Source organism: Wolffia australiana, chromosome 1 (genome assembly GCF_029677425.1).
Source record: "Wolffia australiana isolate 7733 chromosome 1, ASM2967742v1".
Classification (NCBI taxonomy): Eukaryota; Viridiplantae; Streptophyta; class Magnoliopsida; order Alismatales; family Araceae; genus Wolffia; species Wolffia australiana.
In genome coordinates, this window is record NC_135835.1 from 20934856 (window position 1) to 20959568 (window position 24713).

Genomic DNA, 24713 nt, shown 5'->3' on the forward strand with positions numbered 1-24713 from the left:
TATAGCCTTCATACAAATGTAATTTCTGATGTGATTAGGAAAAGAGGGATTCCTCCTAAGGGATGAGCTAGGGAATTTAACAGATTAAATTTGTGTGATATTTCTCTCTATACCTCAAACTAGACATGGTTGTTCCGTTCCTTTTGTGCGAATTGTTCATTCTGTTCGGTTTCCTGAACAGAACAATATCAAATTCGAACGGATCATCGCACACACCTGTGTGTGGTTCAATTGTTTGCTTTGTGCGAATTTTGTTCTAATTTTGTTTGAATGTGCGAATTTTGTTCGTTTTTGCACAAAAAAGAACAGAACAAAGAACGAGGCGCTGTGCGGTTATTTTGTGTGAATTTTTTGTTCGTTTCAAACCAACAGAACAGAACAACCATCTCTACCTCAAACATAAATACTATCTGGTTGTTCCTCATTAGAAAGAACCCTAATTATTCACTGGATTTTTCATGTCCAGAGTTGGTCTCGACTCGAGTCAGTGAGATGTTGGGGAGGTTGGGGAGGTCTGGTTTGAATATTCAGGCCCACTGTGCTGACCCTGGGTTGGAGCAATTTTTTTCAACCCAGTTAGATTTTATAAGTTAAACAATAACACTATATCAAAATTCTCATGTGGGTCATTGGCCAACGTACTAATCAGAATGATGGCAAGAGATAAAATCCTGGGCTCAATTTATCTTTTTGTTTAATTTAATAAAACTAGCTCATTAATCAAGGCTCTCATGCAGGAACGCAGCCCTTACACAGCGACCAGACATCTTCAAATAAAATGTGAGCCACTTAGATTAACATTTTAATATCTCGGCTCATTGAGTTATGACGCTTATGACATTCCTGTGATCAATCTAGTGAGAGCAAGAGATTACCAAGAATATACTCTGATGATAGACACAGTGCTTCTTAAAGATGATGATAAGAACTGATAATTTCTTCATAATGATGGAGGCTGCAATTTCTGCTGTACAAGGGTGGGAAATGACTAGGAGTGGTAGGGTTTCCTTGGAGTGGGCGTTCTGTTGACATCCATGCCTTGCAGGCGTTGCTTCAAGTGGAAGACTTCCACCTGGAAAAATAAAGAATATCAGGTTGTCATATCTCCAAGAACAAAAATACCGGTGCCCAGCAAAAGGCTGCTAATTTATATCATCTTATGAGAGAAAATTAGTAATCAACTTCTGCAATAGAGTTATTCTATTAAGATAGCCAGTCTTTTTCCTCATTTATACTCTAAAGAGGAAATAGTAAGTCTTTTTCCAAAATTCTACATGAATTTCATCAATGAAACTGAGGTAGTTACCTTTCAGAAAAATCAAACGACAAGGGAAATACAATACCTAACCTACGTTTCATTTTTTGGAAGGCGGGTGAAAAGATAAAACTATTTTAGTGACCCTCGAAGTTTTTACCTGGAGCTGAAAAGCCCTTGCCCTCTCTGCCGCCAACACTCCTCTGGTAGAATGCAGCTCCTAGAAACAAGTGCAGTCAGTAAAGATCAAATCTTTGAGCAGAATTCTGACCATTGCTAAGGAGTTGACTTCAGCTCACCTTCTGCGTATCATCAAGGATTGCATTAAGGAATGCCACATCATGCTCCAGCCTCACGTTATTGGAATGAACGGCGTTGGAAAGGCTGTTGGATTCTTCCTGTGCCAGCTCTAGGCCGACCATCTTCTCTTTCAGCACCTCCACCTCTTTCACCGTCTCGGTCAGTTTGGCCTCTGCTTCTTGCTTGGCCTTTGCCATGGCTGCCAGGCTCTTCTCTGCCGCCTCCCGCGCCGCATGAGCAGAGGCCAGCTGACCTGCCAATGCAGAATTTTTCCGCATTAAGGAGGTAACTTTTGCCTCCTGGAGCAATCGGACATTGGATGAGTCAAAGACTCCGTCTCCCTCTGCTGGACTCCCATTTTCATGCTTGGAATCATTGGAATCATCCGAGTCAGTTGTCACGACAACTACTTCGTTAGGTTCTTGCAGTCTTGTTTTCTGCTCCAGCGTGTCAATGCAAACGTAAGAAGCAGACCGAAAAAAAAAATGAAAATGTGCTAAGCTTATGAATAGGTATTTGTTTTTTGAAAGGAAGCTTATGTATGAGCATGCATATGCATATGGGTGTATCTGTATCCATATGAGTACGTGCATGTGTATCAATATACGTATTGTTGAAGAACAGCATCCAGCTTAAAGAGGAAAGGTAGCGGCCTTGTTATCAGCTATAGCATTTAACACGGTAGGTAACCGCTTGAATCAAACATGTATCAGTATATGTGGTCATCTCTCCAACAATAAAAGGTAGAAATATGGAAACTTTTCTGCCATTTGGAAATTTCCATAAACTGCCCAACTTTTTGAAGAAAATAAACTGCACTATTATGAACCCCAAGGGAATACATGAGTATGCATATGTGGATATTTGTGTATATCTAGGGGTATGCATAAGTATGTGGGTAAGTGAATGTTACATATCTACCTGGTTCAATCATCTATATTTACCTGCAAACCACTGCACCCATCTTCATGGGTATTATGCAATCTTTGAACAGGAGTGCCCTCCTCCTGATGGAACTGCTTACGAAAAGAGACACCATTGTTGCCGGAGCTCTCTGAGAGTGACCTACGACCTGAGCCATGATGCTCGGCAGTGGAAGAAAACCCATTTCTGGACACGGGGGCAGCATGATTGTCGTTCTTAAGATGCACGCCAAGACCCAGTCTACCGTTGGATCTCCTCTTAAACTGCATTGAGTCACTATCCTGCCCAGTCCCCCAGCTCATGACGGGTTCATCCTTCACTACAATCAGTATTTCAACCTGAAAAACAATTGAAAACGGATAATGGGTATGTCGCAATCATGAAAACATAGACGCAGAACACAAACCTGATTTGTTGACTCCTTTCTGATGCCTCCAAAAGCAACGAGAAAAAACTTATCCTTGTGATGCACAGGGACTAGACTAAACCCCTGATAAGATAAAAAATGCATAAATAAACATAAAATATCCTGGATTATTTCACCTGAAAAGAAAATAAAAAGGAGCCACACCTTGTTTCCGGTTATAGATGCAAAAGGCGATGTCACACTGACAGACATTTCAAGCTTTATAACATCGAATACTAGGGTTTCCGCATATCCTGAGAGAAAAACACACGGAATTGGTTGTTCGGCACCCTTTTTTAATTTAATTTGAAGAATAAAACATACAGCAGCAGCGACATTAAATAAATTGTACGGCCTCTTTAGCACTTACTTTTTTTCTTGCTTCCACCGCCAACTATGTACCATTTATTACCGCAAAGAGCTCCACAACAACCAGCTCTTGGAGTTGGATGATGCCCACGTATCTTAACCCTCGACCATACCATCTGGAGTAGAAGACATAATAATTCAACAGTTCCAATTAGAGCGGTTATCAGTACCAGAAGGCAGAAAATACTCCACAGATCTCACATACCGTCTCAAAATCAAGCGAGTAAAGGTCGTTCAAAATCTTTGACTTGGACTTCCCTCCAAAAACAAAAAGAATTCTATCATCATACAGAGCTGCCACGTGGTTGCATCTAGGAGAGGGCCCTGCCCCACTGAATAAAAGTAAGGGGGAGAGAGAGAGAGAGAGAGAAAGAGGACCCGTTAGTAATCGCTAGTAAAAAAAGTGAAAGCAGGTGCAAGGTTTGAACTCACGTGTAGTGAAGTGGAAGCCACATCATTGACTTCAAATCAAGCATATGAAGATCATTTAACTTCTTTCCTTTTCCCTTTTCCCCTCCGAACAGTATCAAGACAGGCCCTGCTCTGGTGACCGAATGCCCACTACGGGCAACCTGGAAAACAAGTCACAATGATCTACATTTGAGTACTGCCATACAAGCACTCAAGGACAAAGAGTGCTTGGAAAAAAATGGTAAATGAAAATAGCACAACATTGAGCCTGAAATTCTATAATTCAAAAGTTAAATGAAAATTTCACAACGGAAGCTTCGTACCGGAATGTCACCCTTCGCCTCTACATGAGACCAGCACTCCGTTTCCATGTCAAATGACCATACTGCCCGATTCAAAAATGCAATAGGGCAGAGACATTGGTCAATAAAACTACAAATTAGTAAAATAATACACGAAAAATGTCATTAAATAATTGAGGAATAAAAACCTGAAATCCTATCACTGGCGGGATCGCTCTTTCCACCTATCAAAAGCACCTTTTTCCCCCATGTCACCTGGGAAACAAAGAAAGAATTACCAAAATACTGTATAAACTGATAATACTATGAATTTCCTTCGACAAATAGTATCAGCTTCAAACGAAACGTGGAAAAGTGGCACGGCAGAAAAGGAATTCTCGTCAAGATTACCAGGGAATGCCCTTTGCACGCAGGAATTTTCAGTGGCAGACTGGTAGGAGAAAAGTAAACCCTCGGGGTAGCAGATCCCCACGTTAGCTTCTCCAAGCTTAGTATCTGGACAACCGTTCATAAGTAAAATCAAACTCAGCCAAGATGTCTCTCTCTCTCTATCAACCTATCTACCAACTTGTCTATCTATTTATGCATGCATCTATCTATCTACCAATTCATGCATCCACCAATCTACATATCAACCAATCAATCAATCGTCCGCCTTTATCCATTTATTTATCGTTTGCTTCTCCTACCTCAATATCGGACACTGAAACAAAATCAGGGAAGATGTCACTCCAAATATTTCTATATGTATGCATGTCTACCTCTGCCTATCTACCTGTTTATATATGCTCATCGATTTATGTTTATATATCTATATATGCACTTCTACATATTTGATTTGCTATCAATCCATTTATCAACAATAGCTTATCCAGGCTCAGTCATCAGATAGCACATTTTATGAGAAAAAAACTCAAAACCCAGGAAGATGTCTCTCAAGATATAACTTTCTATCATATATATAAATTTACACATAAATCTATTAGTCTATATATCTATCTAGCTACGCATGTCTATCTATTGTTAGCTTCTCCAAGTTTAGAATCTGGATAACGGGTTATATCAGTAAAATAATGTTTATGTTACTAGCATACCTGCGTGTCATCCAAAAGCCCACGGCCAGAATCGCCGCCTACAACCACCATTTTGCTCCCCACGACAGCGGCTGCGTGCTACGAAGCAAACCCGAATAAATTAATTAAAATTTTAATCGAAACTTTTCTCACAAAGAACAATCGAGGGTTGTAACCAGACACATCGAAAAACCACATACTCCGAATCGAGGAACGGGGCTTTCTCCAGAAGTAGAAACCACCATCCAATTCTCGGAGCTCGCCGAAGCCGAATCAAACCCAGCAGAAGAGCCATGGAAGCCAACCTCATCAGAACTCCCACTGCCGACGAGAACAGATCCTGACCCTTCATCTTCCTTCTGCAAACAACCCATCAAAGATCAACGCCGGCAATCACCTCGTACTGGCGTTCTGGCAAGGCTGACGAAACTACCACGGATTGATGAACGTATCGCTTCGGCGGCCTCAGAGGGCTTTTCGTATGCTGCAATGGATCCCCGAGATGAACTTTCAACCTGAAAAATCACTGAAAACTTGTCGTAACCCATGAACAACAACGAAAAGAAGAAGAACAAAAATCGCTTACCTCCCGAGTTTTATCCGTCTTCGAGAGAACCCAAACATCTTCTCCTTCGCCACTTTGCCTGTAGGACCAGAAATCCAGACAGATGGCAAGTTCTGAGTCTGAGAGGCCGAAAGGAAGAGTACCCTTTATCCTTCAACAACTTCTAGAGCAGAGAAGAAAGAAGGGGAAGCTCGAAAGAGAGCTTTTTTGGGCAGTAAACCTCAGACCCAGCAACGAGAAGAAACTGTTCATTCCACGCCCAAAAGTCCCCTTCTGGACTCCACGGTCATTACTCATTACGGCCTGCAGCGCAGCAAACAAACCGCAGACCCCGACGAGCGCATTAATTCTACTACAGTACTCAATTCCAAACCCTATTTCCCTCTTTCCCAAAGGGGGTTTGCGAGAGAAACGCCTAAATCTAAAACTGAAAGCGATAGAAATTCAGAGAAGCAGGATTGGGGCGTGGAAGCGGCGGAAGGCCAGTATTTGAAGATTTCAACAAATGGGTCAGAGAAAGAATCAATGCCCCACGCTAGAAGACAATCCAATTCTTGACCTGCGGTAAGAAATCGGTAGATTACAAGGAAATTGCGGTGAACTGCTAGTCGCGTGGGGACCGATGGTCTGAACGGAGAACGGATCGGAGATGATCTCGTCTGCTTCTCGATCAGGTTAAATCATGAAGATTTGACGCGACGGGGGGGGGGGGGGGGGGGGGAAATCCTCACACCAAGATTTGAAGAGAAAGATGCAGAATCTGATATCTGCATTCGTCCCAAGTGCTAAATAATGAAGATTTAAAGCCATGTAGGGAGACCCCACTGAGAATAGTAGGCCTACCTGAGTGCTTAAGCAGATTAATCTCCATTAAAGATATCATTAGAGTAGAGTAATTTTTAGTATGATTCCAGTTCTAGCTTCTGTACTGTTCTATACTGTCCTACCTACTGCCTACAGTTTCGTCTGCTACAGCAAGCTCCACCGCACGTAGAGTAGAGTGAGAGGCCTTAGTTTTGCATCTAGAGAGAATTACATCTTTCTATCTCACTTCACTAGCTTTGCCCAAAGCAAAAGGGGTGGTTCTCTTATCCTTAAAAAGTTTAACAAAGAAAAAAACCGTCGGTGGATAGAAGATTAGCATTTACTTGTCTTTCTGATAAACCAAATAATCGAGGAAGTTTTCACCCTTAGTTTTGATTGGTGTTTCTAACTCTTCATGAAAAATATCCTCGGTCTCATGGATGAAGGGGCGACTCAAAAAGAATTAGCAAAACATTGTTAATGGCTAGCAATGATTTAACTTGGAGGGGGGTAATACGATAACATTCAAATAACCTTTAAACTCATGTATATTACATAAATATCAATAAAATATATCATATTATGATGTTATCATGGTTAAAACTTATTTAAATATCATTCTGATATAAGTTTATTTGATTTCTAAAAACATGATTTCTGACAAAGGATCCTGTGATTTTTTTATTTTTTAAGCCCTGATAATTTTTTAAAGTTTTTATTTTTGTGAGACTTTTATGCATTCATTTAAAAAAAATTATGGCATATTCATCAATAAGTTAATTTTAGAATTAAACATTATATTTTATGAAATTTAATTCATTTTTATATTGTGCCAAATATATCAAGATCATTGTTGTTTAATAGAGCCAGAGGACGGAAACGAACAACGATTTTGAACGGACGGAACGTATCAGAACGGAATTATGTTCCGATATCCGTCAGGAGCAAAATTTTTCGTCATTTTCTTCATTCGTCATCGTTCTGTCATCTGTAGGATTCCGTCATTCGTCTATTGAAGTAAACGGAACGGAACGGACGTCCTGGTGACGGAAAACGAACATCTTTGAACCCCCACCCCCTCCACCCCCCCCACACTCTCACGAACCCGTCAGCGCTCTTCCTCCACCCCCACACCCCCCCCACCCCCCCCCCCCAACCACCCCGCATCTCTCGTCACTCTCCCCCACCCCCTCCATCGGTATACGCTCTCCCCCTCTTCGTATGTTTGATGTCTTCTTGCCCCCTCTTCAATCGGACACTCTCTCCCCCTCTCCATATCTCGTCCCTCTCCCTATGTTCGTATGTCCCTTCTCTCCATTTCGAAGCATCTCTCCCCCTCTCCGCGGTCGTCGCATCTCTCCCTCTCTCTGTTTCTCAGCTCTTTAACTCTTCCTCGGCCTGCAGATCTCTTCCTCTTCCCACAAGTAATTGTTGAGGAAAAAAATCTCACTGCTATCTAATTGTGTCACATTCTTGTTGTGTTTAACGCCACATTCTTGCAATGCCATATGAATACGTGAAGAATCTGTGATTTTGAATGGATTACGTTGAAGATCTTCCTTCTACAATAACCAGCCCCAATTAGAAGGGCTGGTTGTGGTTGTGGTGCTATCATCCGTCGGCACTGTGTCACACTCTTAATCGCGTATAGTCCAAACTGATCTTCTTAGATTATGACATATTTTCTAGAGTTTTTTTCACGTTGTCCATTGCTTTGGATTCATGATCTGATATGTTGGGTTCTAGAGGCCTAGATCTAGATGAACAAATGGAAACGATTCACAATGGAATACATGCATGAATCGAACAACATCATTAAACAATTAAAACGATGTACCTTTGCACGATCGCATCCGTGATTTCTTGGATCCTAGAGTGAGTCGAGTCGAGCTGCTCACGTGTGCAGCCTCTAGATGTATCCACGTGATCCTCGCCACGTCGAATCTCCTCCTTGACAAGCCCCATTCTACCTCCATCGTCATCGTTACATTGTTCTGATCACATCAGGTATGGAGAGGGTGTGCGGGGAGAAGGGAGAAGAAGAGGAAGACCCCTGAACAATTCTGGCCTGGATGAATTTCATTCAGGGCCTTCCCCTATTTATACTAAGTGGGTATTTTTCATAAAAACCCCCAAAACTTAAGAACATCTTCCTAAGTCCAAAAGACCATTTGCGTGTGGCCCTCTAGACCCATCTATCAGTCTAGTTAATGACTCCATCGGTCCAATAACCTTTATTGGCCTTCCAAATTAAATAACTAGAACAACATTTAGATTAATTAATGTTGGATCGAGTTAACCCTATAGATAGGTCGAGTCTCCAACACGTGGGGTGCCAAGCTACAACTCGGGCTCTAGAAGATTCAAAGGAGTGTGTATCAACTCACTCATGGAACCCGTCATCTGAGCCATCGTCACCGTCGTCGATTGCCCATCGTCGCGTCCAGCCGACCGGCACACCTAGGCGCCAACGAAGACACCCGGCCCCGACAGCCCAGGTGAATTACGCTCATTTATCGTGTTTTGATTTTTGCCATCCATATCATCGTGTTTGTCGTATCGTCATGTTAGTGACACATCTGCATCATCTTGTTTTCGTAGCCGTCTGTATTGTTTTACTTATCACGTCATGTAATTTCCTATTTTATTCATTTGTGCTGTAAAGGGGGGTCTCTTATTGGACTCCCCTTGTTGGACCCATTGTAAGGGGCCCATCATGGCCCTATATAAGGCCATGATGACCCCACGTCTTGCTTAGATCTGGAATAATCTTGTTGCAGTTACACGCCATTTTCAGGTCTCACCATGAAAAAAAGCAAGAGATGAAAGAGAGGAAATGAGAAAGTAAGTGTTGGAGAAGGAAACTTGCCACGGAAGGGGAAGGAGATCGCCAGTCTCCCCGCCACCGCTAGAGAAGGCCGCGTCGTTAAATTACGGGTTCGTCGTAGATTGTCGCTGACCGCCTTCTCGCGGCGTCTCACCACATTGTTGATCGGCAAATCACGTGAGAGGAGTTGGAACCCCGCCAAGGTCTTCCTCGCCTCTAAATGGTGCCCCGAGGTCCTTGTTGGCGCCTCCCGCGTCGGAAACATTTTTTTTCTGTAGGCATCTATTGCCTCAGCGGGGAGTTATTGACGCCTGGCCCCAGGCGGTCGTGAACTTGTCGAACTGCGGATTCGTCCGTTCCCCCTCGTCATTGCATCAGGACGAGCAATGTCCTGCAAGTCACTCGGTCAACCCACATCCCTAGGATGCCACTCAGTGATGCTTGATGTCAGTCGCCTGATTGCAACTCTCCCTTGCGCCTTTGCATGTCGTTGCCGACTGACCGCTGACCACAATAGTCCATGTCAATTCCTTGGCCCGCCGGTGCCCATCCTGGGCTTTGTGGAGCCTTACTGACCCACACCCGACAAGGTCGCCATGGGGGAAAAATTCAGCTGCAGTTTATCCATTACAGCTTGCACGGGATTAGGGTTGAGTTGCCCAAAATCTCCGCCTCCCCCCACCAGTCGGATACCGCCACTTAGGAATTTCGGTCGTCGTGCATGCCGAGCCATGCTGCACTTCTGCCCTTGCCTCTGACACCATATCCTTGCCATAGTGCCGCGTTCTTGCGCGATGTCAAGTTATATCGTGCTACTCCATGCCGCACTCCACTTTACTCTGCCGCAATTGCACCTATCGCCATTTACGAAGAATCTGCACAACAAGTGGCGCCGACGAGGTATGTCGTTCTCCTACCGCTCATTACGTTATTCCTTATAGTATATTTTCAAAGTGTCTCCACGCGCTTGGGCTAGATATGTGAGAGAAAAAGCGAGAGAAAACTATGAAGGCAAGTGAGTGTCTTATCGGTACAGACGAGACCGCCCGTTACATGTGAGCCCTACGGATTGATTCCATTCGGCCGTAGCTGCCTTTATCGATCCGAGGAGGTTTGAGAGGCCACCGTCACCGTCACTCAGCGACCCCGTCCAAGCTCGGAGTTTGGCGCCTCCCTCAAGTCGGAGCCTACACGTACAACACGTAGGACGCTCAATTATTGCATCGTAGTCACATCCACCCGTTAGGATTTATCCATCGGACGATGATACCATCGACGTTTGATACCCCTACCCCTTTATCAGTACCAAGCCATCATACTCAGTGCTGACCGGACGACGTCCTAGACGATGTTCAACATCAAATTGGTATCATAGCCAGGTTGTGGTCCCTCACAACACGTCTCAGTCGCCTCATCGGCATCATTCCGCATCGCATCGTATTTCGAAAACCCATCTAGGTACCCTAGGGATATGGCCATAGAAATGTGATCGAGTCAGAAGGCCCATGATAAGCTGAATTTTTGGGTGATTAAGATGCCTTAATTAATGTCATTGTACAATTCAGATTATGCAATTCAATTTATAAGTTTACCCCAATACTTATATGTATAGTGTGAATATCGGGGATCGTCCAAGAGAGGCTTAGTAGGTAATGAGATGTTCAATCTGATTAGTGGATTTTGAGTTGAATTTGGGAGAGGAATATATAGGAGATAATAGGATGAGTGATTCCTATCTGGATTTCTTGATCTTGTCAAGAAGATCAAGAACCTCAGGATACGGAAAAAGAAATTAGGATTGTATTTGTGAGATATCTATTTAGGTTTCGTGATCTTGAAATCAAGATCAAGAAATCAGAAATAGAGTAGGGACTAAGATAATGTAAGTGGGAATGATAATATATATAGGAGCTGATTAAATTTTCTCAAGAGTTTTTAGGAGCTGTCTAATTTTTAAACTAGAAGGAAATGAAATCTATCTAATTTTTAGTTCATTTTTGTTTTCAGGGCTCAATATTCATCTCAAGCAAAATCAGCTTCGATTCCTAGAAAGGGCCAGAACATTTCGCCCAAGCCAAGGCGATTTAGAAGAATACAATCTAGAAATCAAGACCAGAAAATGCAATGAAATAAACTCAGAACTTTGTTTGGTCCAAGAACTTCCTCCTCTGACTGCTCAGCTGTGGATGGAAGACTCTAGAATGGGGGCAGAGAAAATAAAAAAAAGGGTTTAAGTACCTTGGGTGAAAGGGAAAAATCACTTCCCCTTTTGCCCTTGTCGTCCCTTCATTACAAGAGTTCTGTGCTCGTTTTGGCTCTTCTTTCTTTGAATTTTTCCCTCCAAAATCATCCAATCTCCTGCTGAAACCTATCATCTAAAATATTTAGACCCAAATAAGCCTTTTGAAAAATACATAAATATATTCTGATAACAAAAAATCCTGGAAGAATACCCAAAGAAAATCAGAAAATTCATATACGCACCAAATTAACTTCGTTTTGATTTAGTGCTCAATAAGTGGTTCTAATGCAGATAAATGATGATTGAATATGAGAATATGCATTTAGATCACTTTAATACCCCCAGATAACACATATTTATATCATTTTACCACTGAATTTGTGTGTTATCAGCCCAACACGGAGGTTCTACCTCCCGCGACGTTCCGAACTGTCTCCCGACGAGAGCAGACACCCCACGGCCCTCTCCGAAGACTGTCCTGCCACGCCCGTAGGCAACCCACCACAGCCACCTACGGAGCCCGCACAGACCGCACCCGCCGATGCGGGTGACGCCGGACCCCCTAGCCCATATGATCACACTCGAGCCCACTATGGACATCGAAGGTCTCCAAATAGCTCCCCGCGGTCACTAGGTGTCTTGTCACCTAGAGACGACGAGGGTAGGACGATGACGAGTCATCACCCACATGGGAAAGCTCCCGTTGACAAGGCCACACCCCGGGCCGCCGCCGCATGCGACCGAGGAGCATGATGCAGCCGAGGAAGATCGCGCCAACAGCACCGACCCCAAGAGTATCAGTCCGAGGAGCAAGGGTGTATCTCCGTACCATGGCCGCCATCGCAGCGCGTGGATCAGATGCTCACGCACCCACCACCTCTAGTACCCAACGCCGTACCGGTGCTTGTGGCTCAAGAGCGAGCCCGCCACCCGCCCCAGGTCAGGCAACACCTAGATTGCCCGAGGAGCCCCTACGACGACGACAAGTACAAGGAGCACGACTAGAGGCCAGACGAGGAGCTTCGAGATCGGTGCCGCACAGGCGATCCACAAGACGTCCGTGACGGGGATAGACGATACCCATGGGATGACTCTAAGACCATGGGTACGAGTCTGACTTACCAGTCCGTTGAGACGAATACGTCCAGCCATTTGACCGAAGACCTGAGGCCGACCTTCTTGCCCGCCGAGATGACTACGTCCAACATGACGATCATGGTTACATCACCAACCTACTAGCCCGCTAAGGTGAACACGTTCGACACCATGATCGAGGGTACGAGGCCGACATATCGGCCCACTGAGACAACTACGTCTGGCGCGAGGATCGTGGTTACCCAACATATCGACTGACCCGCCCCACGATCAAGAACACGAGGTCGACCTACCGGCTTGCCAAGACGACTTTGTCTGGCGCGATGACCGTGGTTACACGGCCGACCGACTGGCGACCGTGGTTATGTAGCCGACCTACCAGCCCGTCGAGACGAACACATTCCCAGCCACGGCCGAGGATACGAGGTCGACCGACCGGCCCACTAGGACAAATACATCCTGCACTATGATTGTAAGAACGATGTCGACCTACCGGCCCACCAGGACGACCACGTCCGACCCCACGATCGTAGGCATGATGCTGATCCACTGGCATGCTGTGAAAACTACGTCCTGCCCCAACTCCGATGGTTTGAGGAACCTAATGAGGTTTCCCAGTACGTGCACGACATCCGCGCGTCGCGCGATGGTCATCCCCGACATTGGGATGATGTCGACCCATGTCACGAGGATCACCTAGTGCCCGGACGAAAAAGAACGCCGACGAGAAGAGCACGGCGCTCAGATCCAGAAGAGTGTGTGTGCCGACGTCATCGTCTTCGAGGGGTCGTAAAAACCCAAGGAGTCATTGATTGGGAGTCGAGCATGAACTCCTACTTTCGATGGTACCGCATGGACGATGACTTGTGCGTTGAATATGCGGAGACGAGACTTGGCAGACATGCCAAGATCTTTTGGGAAAATGAGCATGTCGCCGCCGAGCACTGAGAACGGCCCATCACGTCCTGGGCCGAAACGGCGTTGAAGTTGATAATTTAGTACGTGCCACGACAGTACCAGATGTCACTGTTCCTCACTTGGCTTGACCTTCGGCAAGGTCGACTCACCCTGACAGAATACATAGAGGCATTCGAGGAGTGTTGGATGTGATGTCGATTCATGGAGGACCCGCGTAGCCCATGAGGTTCTTAAGTGCAACCCTGTCGAGGTCGACGAAGCCCACCACTTGGTGGAGCACATGGAGCATCCGGGCGACAAAGCCGCCGCGCACGCCACTCACACCACGCCTCGAGCCACCCCCGCTCACACCCACCGCCCGCTACCATTCGGGCTTCCCAAAACACTAGGGAGCAAGGAATCACCCCCCCCCCACCTCTGTGGGTTCAACCCCACATGATCGGGCTGTCATGAGCAACACTCCGGCCCGTAGCACCGCCGTCAATCAAGCACCATTCACATGCTTCAAGTGCCAAGGGAAAGGACACCAAGCTAGTCAATGTTCGTCCTCGGCCCTCCTGATCAATACAGGAGAGGCCGAGAAGGACCAGAATGGAGAACTAGACCCGATACCCAACGACGATTACTGTGCTGATGAGGCGATCGCAAATGGGTACGAGTCACCCGACCCACAGGTCTGGTACATCTAGATAGTGGATGCCAGTACGACCCCGACACCCCCTCTAGGCCCTAGTGCTCGGCGACTCGCTAGCATCGTCGCTGACCGCCCACGCAGTAGTGGGACGCCCATCCCACCTAACGTTGCATCGCAGGTTAACCTTGCGCCTATCCTGGAAAGGACAACCCCGATGGCCGACACGACACACTGAACATCACTGTTATACATGTTTCCATCATGATAGTGGAGCTAATTTGTCAAAAATCACACATGCAAAAGTTTCATGACACAATATAAGGTCTGCACGGAGGTGTCACTCGCGCTCACCTACACGCACCTCTACGTGGAGGAGTGGCAGTGGTCGGAGTGGCAGTGGGTATGTTTCTGCCACCCTCTACCTTGGCTACTCGCTGCTCATGGCCACTGCCATCATGCTTGTCACTGGCATCGTCAGCTTCCTCTCCTCGTCATTCGTCACAATTTTATGTTTTCCTCATTTGATATTGTCATTCGTCATTTCTGTCATCCGTCTGTAATTTTGTCATTCATCACAAATGACGGATGACTAATGAAAAATGATGGAAATACGACCGTTCAGTCATCCGTCTATCGCTATGAACAAAAGCAGATGATGAAATTTTAATGACGGATGACGAAACTGTTATCTGTCCTCCAGCTCTATTGTTAATTTCTTTTCTTCAAATGATTGTGTCTCCCATCATTAGGGAATAGCCCATTATGACATCATAATTTTTTAAGTGTAATGGGCCAATCATGAACCTCATTGTATTACAGGATGCATCAACACTTTTCAATGACAATTATTACATTTAGAATGCAGGGATTTTTTTCTTTTCATCCATGTGCATGTGCCCATAAATCTCACTTAGTGGTATGAAATCAAGAAACTCTCTTGTCCCCATTTAAAATAAAGTATTTTTTAAAAAGTATGAAATATTACCAGGTCCCAACTGTAAAGCCCCAAAGTGAGCGACATTCATGCGCAGAAGCTTGCATGATGAGGATACGCTTGCGTACTTGGACTCACAATAGGAGACTGAGTTTGTAGTGTGGACACCACACACATCACGGGCGGTGACGGCCAACCCTTATATTTAAATCCAATGCCCACTATGTGCTCGTGCTCAATAGTGTGCAATCGCAGTGTATGCGTGCAGGCCATGGGTGTTGCGCACACTATGGATGTACAAACACAAACACTATACACTGTGCGCACGCTACCTGCGCAGTTGTGCACGCAGGCCGTGCGTGCTGCGCACGGAAGGCCTTGGGTGGGAGGCATTCCACCAGGAGAATAAGGCATCACATAGAGAGCGCCGAGATGACTATAGGGCATGGGGTGCCCTTGGGAGTTGTGTTGTGTCACATAGGCACCAAGGCTCGGGGCCTCGAGCAAGACAACGTAAGGGTGGACCAAAGTGGTGGAGGTGTCAGTGCAGTTGTTGGTGCCACATTGAGCATCAAGGCTAGGACCAAGCACAAGAGTGCGATAGATGGACGTCGGGGTTTGGTGTACATGATGAAAATATATGTGGCCGACAAGCCAATCGCACATTCCACATCTCGTTCCATGTTCAATAATAGAACATATTCATTATAGTGCACGTGTTATGTTTATCATGAAGTTCATGAATACATGATCAGACTTAGTGAATTATGATGAGATCGTAATATGGAGATCACTAGTCTTTAAGCATGTGTTCTAAACATGCATATTCGAAGGATACGTAAAAAGGACATCTAAGTATCTGGATAGAATAACACTATCTAGCCTCACTCATATGATGAGTATGGCCGGTCCCGTAGCCATTAGTGTGGAGACATTGAGGATAGATTTTGGGTGCTCTTTATAAGGACATCTAAGTATCTGGATAGAATAGCACTATCTAGTCTCACTCATATGATGAGTATGGCCGGTCCCGTAGCCATTAGTGTGGAGACACTAAGGATAGATAGTGGGTGCTCTTTAGTGGAAAGAGTTCACTAAATTTATATGTACGAATCCTTGAATGGTATTATACATAACTGTCAATCAGGTTGATTCATGTCACGGTTGTGTAAGTGGTCCTTAGAATTGAGATACCATAGACGTCTTGTGGATGGACGGTTGTACTTTGACTATGGCCGACGAGTCTCCAATCATGGGATTCTAAACAGTCTTAGTTCAGTTACATTAAGAAGTTCACGAAGATGATTGAGTGGTCAAGATGGGATCCTCCACCCTCAGTATAAGAGGTAACATCTCAAGGAAGATGATGGAATGAAGTCCTTGGCCAAAGTAGTGAAATATTGGAGAAGAGTTCTCCGATGATTTCCGAATGCATCAGTACTACTCGGATGACCGATTAGGGCTTGACAGTAGTTGACCATACCCTAAGTCTTCCAAGGAGCATCAAGTGGATAAGGGATTATACATATACGGTAATCGATGATGAACATGTTCAAGGAGTGAGTTGATACACACTCTTTTATATCTTCTAGAACATGAGGTGTAGCTTGGCACCCCACGTGTTGGAGACACGACCTATTGATTGGGTTAAATTAATTTGTCATTAATTAATACATATGTTGATATACATAATTAATTTGGAAGGCCAATAAAGGTTATTGGGCTCGTAGAGCCATTAACTAGAATGATATATGGGCCTAGAGGGTCACATGCAAATGGTCTTTTGGACGTTGAAAGATATACTTCAGTTTTGGGGGTTTTATGAAAAATACCCACTTAGTATAAATAGGGGAAGGACCTGAACGAAACTCATCCAGGCCAGAATTGTTCACGGGGTCTTCCCCTTCTTCTCCCTTCTCCCCACACACCCTCTCCATGTCTGATGTGATTGGGACGGCGTAACGACAACGATGGAGGTAGAACTGGGCTTGTCAAAGAGAAGGAGGAGATCCAACTTGTCGAAGATTGCATGGATGCACATTTGAGTAGCTCGATTTGGCTCGCTCTGGGATCCAAGAAATCGTGGATGTGATCCGTGTAAAGGTACTTCATTTCATGGTTTTAATGATGTCGTTTTATTCCGTTCAAGTCTTCTAATGTAGAATGTTTTGATTTATTCATCCATGTCAACACCTCTAGAACCCAACAATAAAACCAACCTGAGGATCTACCAAAGGCCATGACCCACATGCACGCGATGCCTGGCCCGAGGACACACTTGTAGCAAGGTGCCCCCAATTGCATTTTGGGGGTTGCAGCTCTGAAGGCGTAAGAGCGCCACTATCCAACAGTGCGTGTTGTGCCTCATCTCTTTACTTTTGTATTAACCCTGGTCTTCCCCCATGTAACAGCTATGACCAATAATGTAATTATATTCATTATAATACAATGCCCCTTTGAGGATACATGCCAAGCCCTACCCTCTCTCCCTAACCTCAAAGCAATCTAAAACTGTTTCAAGAGACTTCTGGTGCACAAGCGAATGATGCTCAATGTTCCTGCCCAAGGTTGAGGTTGACGCACGTTAAATCTGAGAATTGTTCTTAGCTCTAGGTTTGATTATGTGACACTAACACATACCCAATAAATGTGTTGTAATGCAGCTGACTAGAGTGGAGGAATATTCTATAGTTATTTTAATATGTAATTATAATCTAATGATCATCAAGAGCATCGCAATGAATATTCTCACATTATTATGTTTGTAGGGCACATGATTGCAGGTTACTGAAGGATAAGGAAAAAAAAGAAAATGCTTTGACCAATCAAAGTAAACAGGATCCAATCGATGTCTAAGTAGAGGATAGAGCAAAGAACCAATGATTCATATTATTCCAAACCAATATTTATTTTTGTTATTTTAACGTTATATTATGTTGATGGTGATGGATTCTAAAAAATTAAAACCTTATGAAACATTGATAATAAAAAATATCATGTTATTTTTAGTAATATTTTCATGCATTTACGTGCTTGTTTCCATTTAAATGATCATAAATTAATGCTATCGATGTTATCGATGCTGCAATGATTCATTACACTTTTGGAATGCATTTACACTTTTTCTTGATTTTATGGTATATAAAGATAATTTATGATATTAATTTTCATAAAAATAATTTTAAAAATCACAAAATACGTATTTAGACTTGTTCGAATATTTTAAGGGGTTCATTATATTTTAAAATGATATTCTGGATTTTATGTCCTTTTAAAAAAGTTATGGAATTTTATACTGTTAAATTCATAAAGAAAGCAATTTTAAAAAGTGAGAAAACAGATATTTGAATTTTATTTAATATTTAAAATGAATTTTTTGACTCTTCAACTCCTATAAGTGTGTGCCATGTTATCAATATGCCATAAAATTTTAAGGAGAGAGAAAATTGGATGGCTAAGATTATTCCAAATTTAAAAGATCCAAAAAGAGTTTTAGTTGCTGAAAATTTGATGATAGTTCCATATTTACCTCCTCTATCCATCCAAAATCTTGGATCTATAACTAGAGGCCCATCCTTTTAAAAAAAATTACCCTTGGATTTGGTTCCTAATTATTATTATCAGAGTGATTTACTCATTCAAAATCTCCTTTGGGCCTGTTCTTGTACTCCAATAGCAAATGATTGAAGGAGTGATGTTCAGGTCATGGCATGTGAAAACAAATCACGACTTGGCCCCTGGGGCACATGAAGACGAGGTTAGCAGGATATTCATCTTTTTTGGCTCATATCTTCACCCTTGTTTCTAGATTATCATCTCGGAAAGCCTAGGTTTTCACCATCTGGCACACCTCCATCAAACATCATCTCTCGTGGGGGCATATCTACCTCATTGTCATTGCCATGAGCATCAATAACTACACATCCTTTGCCCTCATTCGACCACTCGTTGGTGTTTATCTGCCACCATATTCATCACAATCAGAAGTGGTATTTCATTCATTTTCTCCATCCCCTACTCACGCCACCTCTATCAAATATCACCCGACACTACCAAAGTGCATGCTAAGGTATTTCAATTATAAACTTCAAGAAAACTTTCTAAAATTGTTCAATGACCTTCCTAGGTTAAATAGGATTAATCTTTTATGACCTTCCTATAACTACTTTGAATTACTTTTGACCAGTTTATTTCATTGAGTTAGATTTAATTTCCAACATAAATATAAAAAACTAAAAAATTAAAATCCACTTATGTAATACTTGTTCACTATGGATTCAACCCTTAGTCCACGCTCATAAGTAAAATTATAAACATTTCTGCATAAACCAGAAGTCTTAGACAAACCATAATGGTTGGCAAAATTGAATCACTCTAAATTTCAAACTCTAATTTATGGTTCATCATTCCCGTGTTACACAATGTGTTCTATAAAGCACATATAACTTCATCAACATTTTTGTCAAATCTTTTTATCATCATTTTTATGGTTCATAAAATCCATCATATCCTTGACACATCTATAGTCAATCATCCTACTTAGGAATGTTGCATTAGAAAATATCGGAACTCTTTTGTTTAAAATTTCACTACCTTGTCGATGAATTGATCTAGGTTCCTAAAGTATTTATGCTTGTCTCTTAAGCCCCAATACCTCTTCCTAAACTTGGATCATTATATTTCTCCAGGATCAGGTATATTTTATATAAGAGAAGGATGAGCAAAGGAAAAAGACTTGAAAACACTTACTTCAACCATGTTGAACAACCAAGGTCTACCGAGCCTTATCTTTATGGATAACTAATGCTTGAACATTTCCTGAACGAGGCATATATAGAGAGGAAGATAATATTTATACATTGGGAATGATGTAAAATGCCCTTCTATTTTTTTACCTTTTTCTCTCCTTGCGACTCCTTTCCTCTTTTCCTATTGGTTTAATCTACGCACACGGAACTTGAAATTATTTATCACTAGTAAAAATACTTCTTGACACAAAGTCAATCAAGGTTAGTTAAAATACCCAAAATGTGCGTAAATGTTTTAATTCAAAATTTTAGTCAATAACATGATAAATTAAATATTTAATCTTACATTCACATAAAATGCATGTAATTATAGACATATTCATCATGTTATCAAAATGCATCAATTGTCTCTTAAAAAGCTTCATATATGATTAGGGTGAGACTAGAAAGTGACACACACGAGGACTTAATCAATCTATCATTATAATTTTTTATTGGTCTACTGTATTATTTTTTTGCCTATCCATCTAAATATTATGTCATTTTATATTCCCATAATCCTTCACACTATGACTCTATAGTTTTAGTGTTGTGGTATCTTTGTATAGAACTATCAATTGTTCAATCTTGCTATCATTCTATAGATGATTTGAAAGCAAATATATCATTTCACTGTTCTACCTGTCTATATTCTGTGTTATCAGTCTTTCCATCTATCCCTCCATCACTCTATCATTCCCTTTGACATTCTAGCCACAATTATATCTAACAACGTGATTTTTTTATTTAGTCCTAATGATGCATCATATCTTTTGTTTTGTTTTTCGTATTGTTAGAATTATGATCTAGTAAGAATAGATTATTATTTTGTGTGTTGATGGACATATTTAAAATGAATACAAACAACAATTTTGACAAGAACACAAACTAACCAAGCCACACACGTGATCGTCACCCACGAGGCCCCTGGAGTCTACATGGCTGTTCCGTAGTCTGGACTTTATAATGACTCTTCAGTCCCTATTGGAAGCCACTGAGGGGTCTCAACATGGCTATTTCAGCACCTACCATGCCCCTGAATATGCCTGGTGATAAGCCAAAAATAGGGTAAATTTATGCAATTTTAAACCCTTGTCGTTGTCAATTTTAGCTTATACAATAAAATTTATAAAAACTCTACTTAAGATGTGTAGTGATAAGTACGAGTGTCGTCCAAGGGAAGCTAGTAAAGAATCCAATTGATATTATTCTTGAATAATTTGAACATAAGTGGGGTTAATTTAATCTTCAAAAGAGATTAAATCACCCTAATTAGATGAGAAATTTGGAAAGGGGGGTAGAATAGATGAGAGAAGTAAAAGAAATAAGGGGCTCTAAATTGAATTAATTGATCCAATTGAAAGGATCAAAGAAGTCAATTAGAGAGATTAAGAATAATATTTAGATGTGTTTTGGTTGATTCTGTAGATTTGATAATTCAGGAACAACTACTCTATTGAATAATGGAATGGGAAATTCAATCTCCTAGAAAGTTAACCCTTTTTATGTTTTTTTATAGTTTTCTTGAAATGCACTTGAATAGCCAGGTAAATCTCTCAATTTCTCCTCTCAATCCTAGTCAGGGCTTGTACATGCCACTCAAGCCAAGCGATTTAGAAGTTCAGACAGAAATTAAGAAGAACGATTACGAGATTCCACTAACAACATCCAAAATACACCAAAAAATTCAAATACAATGAAGGAAAAAGTACCAAATAGGTTGATCCAAGCTGGGGCTCCTCTCTGTCTTGCAGTTGTGATAGAGCACCATCAATAATGACCCTCTCCTCTCGAAATTCGGCTTTTATACCTAGGTAAAATGGCTAAAATTACCATTTTACCCATAATTAGTATTTAATTTTTATCTATCAATGTAGGCTTGATCTCAATGATTCAACTCATACAGATAGAAAGAGGGGATCAAGACGAGCAGATCCATAAAAAAATCATCTCAATGGATCAAAAGTTATGAATAAATGAATTTAAACCAATATTAGCCATTGGATTAAATCATTTATTTAATTTTTTCTTTTTTCTAATAGCTCGCTGAGGTGTCGTTTTCTTATTGAAGGAAATGTTTCAACTTCTTCAGGCGGGTTCACTCTCGTTGCGCCACGTACCCCCTGGCGAAAATAAAAATGGATAGAAAAAAATGTGAGAAAATAAACGGTGTACATTGAACATTCACGTGGCGCATGCGTTTCTCTCAGAACGGGCGAGTCCGCAAGCGCCATGTCACCGCCCGTGCGTGCGCGTTGTACACGCTGTGCAGGCGGTGAACTTACCTCCCGGCGCTGACCCTCTTCGAGCGCTGTCGGATTCTCATCCGACGCCCACGATGAGGCCACGTCGACAGACGGATAATTCCTCTGGACGTTTTGCAGAAAAACCCATTTCAAACCGCGCGATTACACATGGACGCCGCCCAAAAATATTTGTGTAGATGTCCTTTGCACATTCTCTCTCCTCTGTTTTTTTCCTAAAATATTAAAGCATTTGCAATAAAACCCTGGAAAATTTTAAATAATATCTTTACGCCTGCAACCACGACCGAGAGCTGTTTTGAGGGTGTAATTGCAACGAAAATTCACAACAATAGCCTTCAAAGTTCGGAAATTATCTTCATACTCACTTTTTTCTCATAAATATATCTTTTTTCTTAGAAAACATGCATTTCTTCTTCAAATAAATCCCGAAAAATCCTAAAAAATCCTAGAAATTTCTAGAAAATTCACTGATTCCTCCCCGTACTGATAAATCTCGAAATTAATTATTAAACTTTCCATTTTCAAGCTCAAATAAGTCCCTTAAAATTCATAGAATTAACAAAAAATTAGGGAAAAATCAGAAATCACTTGGAAACAGTATTTTCATGGAAATAGATGATAACAACCCCATTTTGAGCTCTTTAAATGCGTAAAATTGTGCTAATAGCATGAAATAAAGACCAAATTTAGGGTGTTATCACCTGGCATACCTTATCTAAGTGATATGATATGTGGATTAAGAAGACTTTGATTTTTCTAAACAGGTACATGTCTAATACTTTTTTTTGCCTCTGCCTCTTTCCCAAGGTAACTCTTTGATCACAGCCACCATATAAATACAAGTTACCTGAATGGCCTATTGAGTAAATTATAAACACGATGAAGCTAGGTAAATGTTAAATGAATTTTGTGGGAGGAGCAAACATTCCCATACAAATAGCTTTTATGTTGGTGACTCTTTTCATAACATCATGGTATTTAGTTCTTTGCATAACCATCTCTTATTCCTAGGAAAACCAGTTGAAAACCGAAAATTGATCATAAATGATGCAATCAATATTAACCTTATTTTTCATTCATATGCTTACCATAATTTTATTTAAGGATATTTTCATTAGTTTTATGTCTCAACCTCTTGTCCCTCTTGTTTGATGAGCTGATTTTGAGTTGGTCTTGATGAGCACGAAATATGGGAGGATTATTAGTTAAATCTATCAATTAATGCAAACATTATTTTAATATCGGCAGTCCTTATATTTCAAAATTTGAATAATTAATTTAATTCAATAAATCTCAAATTTTAATTATATATTTACCCGATATCCCATATTTATTGGACATTACTTCATTCTAGACCTATTTGTACTGCATTGTCGTCAATATATAATTTGAAAGAGACTTTTACTTATTCTTAATTTAAATAATTATTAAAATACTTAAAAACTGTAATAATTCAAATTATATGAGTGATTAATACATATATTTTTTATTTTTTATATAGTGAACTTCATATGAATATATGGCACATGATCACTGATGTAAAGTAGTTGTTTTAGTATCCATAATTGGTACACATTATGCTGTCAATTTTTAGTCAGTAATAACTAGATTTAACGCATCATTACTTAAGTACATAATTTTTTATAAATTCTTCAACATGAAACTTCCTCAAACTCCAACGAATGAAGAATTAAAATAAATATCCGTCTCAATTTTTATATAGCATTCTTTGCATATGAACTTGATAATATGATTTATCATTGCACTAGTTCACTTGATATTCTCAGTTCCGTATTACATGTATTTTTAGTCATTATTTTATAGTTAATATAAATTATAGAAGAGGTAAATATTGTCACTTATATGCAACAAGTTGTAAAAATATTGATCCAAACATCTCAAATCCATATTTTTCTGTGAATTAATAATTGATACTACTATTTATACAAATTTTTATCATACTTCCCTTTTATACAATATACCATTAATGGTGTACATCATTTATCTCAATATGCATACATTTATATTCATAATCACCATTTTTCGCTAGACTCCAATCATTTGTTCATTTTTCTCAAACACATGAATGAACTGAACAAACAATACCGACAGACAAATTTAAGAAGCGGCAAGCTTATGTTTTTTTTATCATGGCAAAATTTTGTGCTTAATCCTCTAGTTGAAACTACCCACATAAAGTTATAACCAAATATGTCTATCTATCTTGATATACATAAAGTGACCTTGGAGTGAACTTTACCATCCACTAGATTGATGATGAAAACCATGGAGATGAAATGGAGAATTTTATTCATCCATTAATAGGCCTTAACATACATGTTTGAGCAATCCTTAACAAAACCCTAATCTGAGTTATTGGGCCTCTCACATTGGGCTCATCCTAATACACTTTTGTTCCAAAAGCCCATACTCTTACGTGGACAATTTGTGACCACCCAAAACTTAGTGGGCTCGGCCGGCTTCAATTGCTTTTTGGGCGGACTGCAAATAATAATAAGTTTAACCAATATTTAAATTACAAAAGGAAGCGAAACGGGTTCAGGTACGGAATTAATTAAAATAAAACTGGCCAAAAATAA

The 24713-nt window shown here is 41.3% G+C and overlaps 1 protein-coding gene across 2 annotated transcripts; it reads right to left on the reverse strand.

Annotated features, from left to right (window-relative positions):
• Nucleotides 1–871: 871 nt before the first annotated feature.
• LOC144710556 (Galactose oxidase/kelch repeat superfamily protein) lies at nucleotides 872–6117 on the reverse strand. Of its 2 annotated transcripts, none has more exons than XM_078584374.1 (16): nucleotides 5627–6117; nucleotides 5477–5555; nucleotides 5241–5399; nucleotides 5062–5139; nucleotides 4358–4462; nucleotides 4156–4222; nucleotides 3989–4050; nucleotides 3687–3826; nucleotides 3460–3586; nucleotides 3256–3370; nucleotides 3051–3139; nucleotides 2886–2969; nucleotides 2500–2817; nucleotides 1555–1992; nucleotides 1416–1475; nucleotides 872–1072 (listed from the first exon to the last, which is right to left on the reverse strand). In XM_078584374.1, exons 1-16 carry the CDS (start codon nucleotides 5662–5664, stop codon nucleotides 989–991), a joined length of 2043 nt encoding a protein of 680 aa, XP_078440500.1. In that variant the 5' UTR covers nucleotides 5665–6117; the 3' UTR covers nucleotides 872–988. The 2 variants fall into 2 exon arrangements, with proteins under 2 accessions (XP_078440500.1, XP_078440496.1); XM_078584370.1 differs by having other exon boundaries at nucleotides 5474–5555.
• Between the last annotated feature and the right edge of the window lie 18596 nt (nucleotides 6118–24713).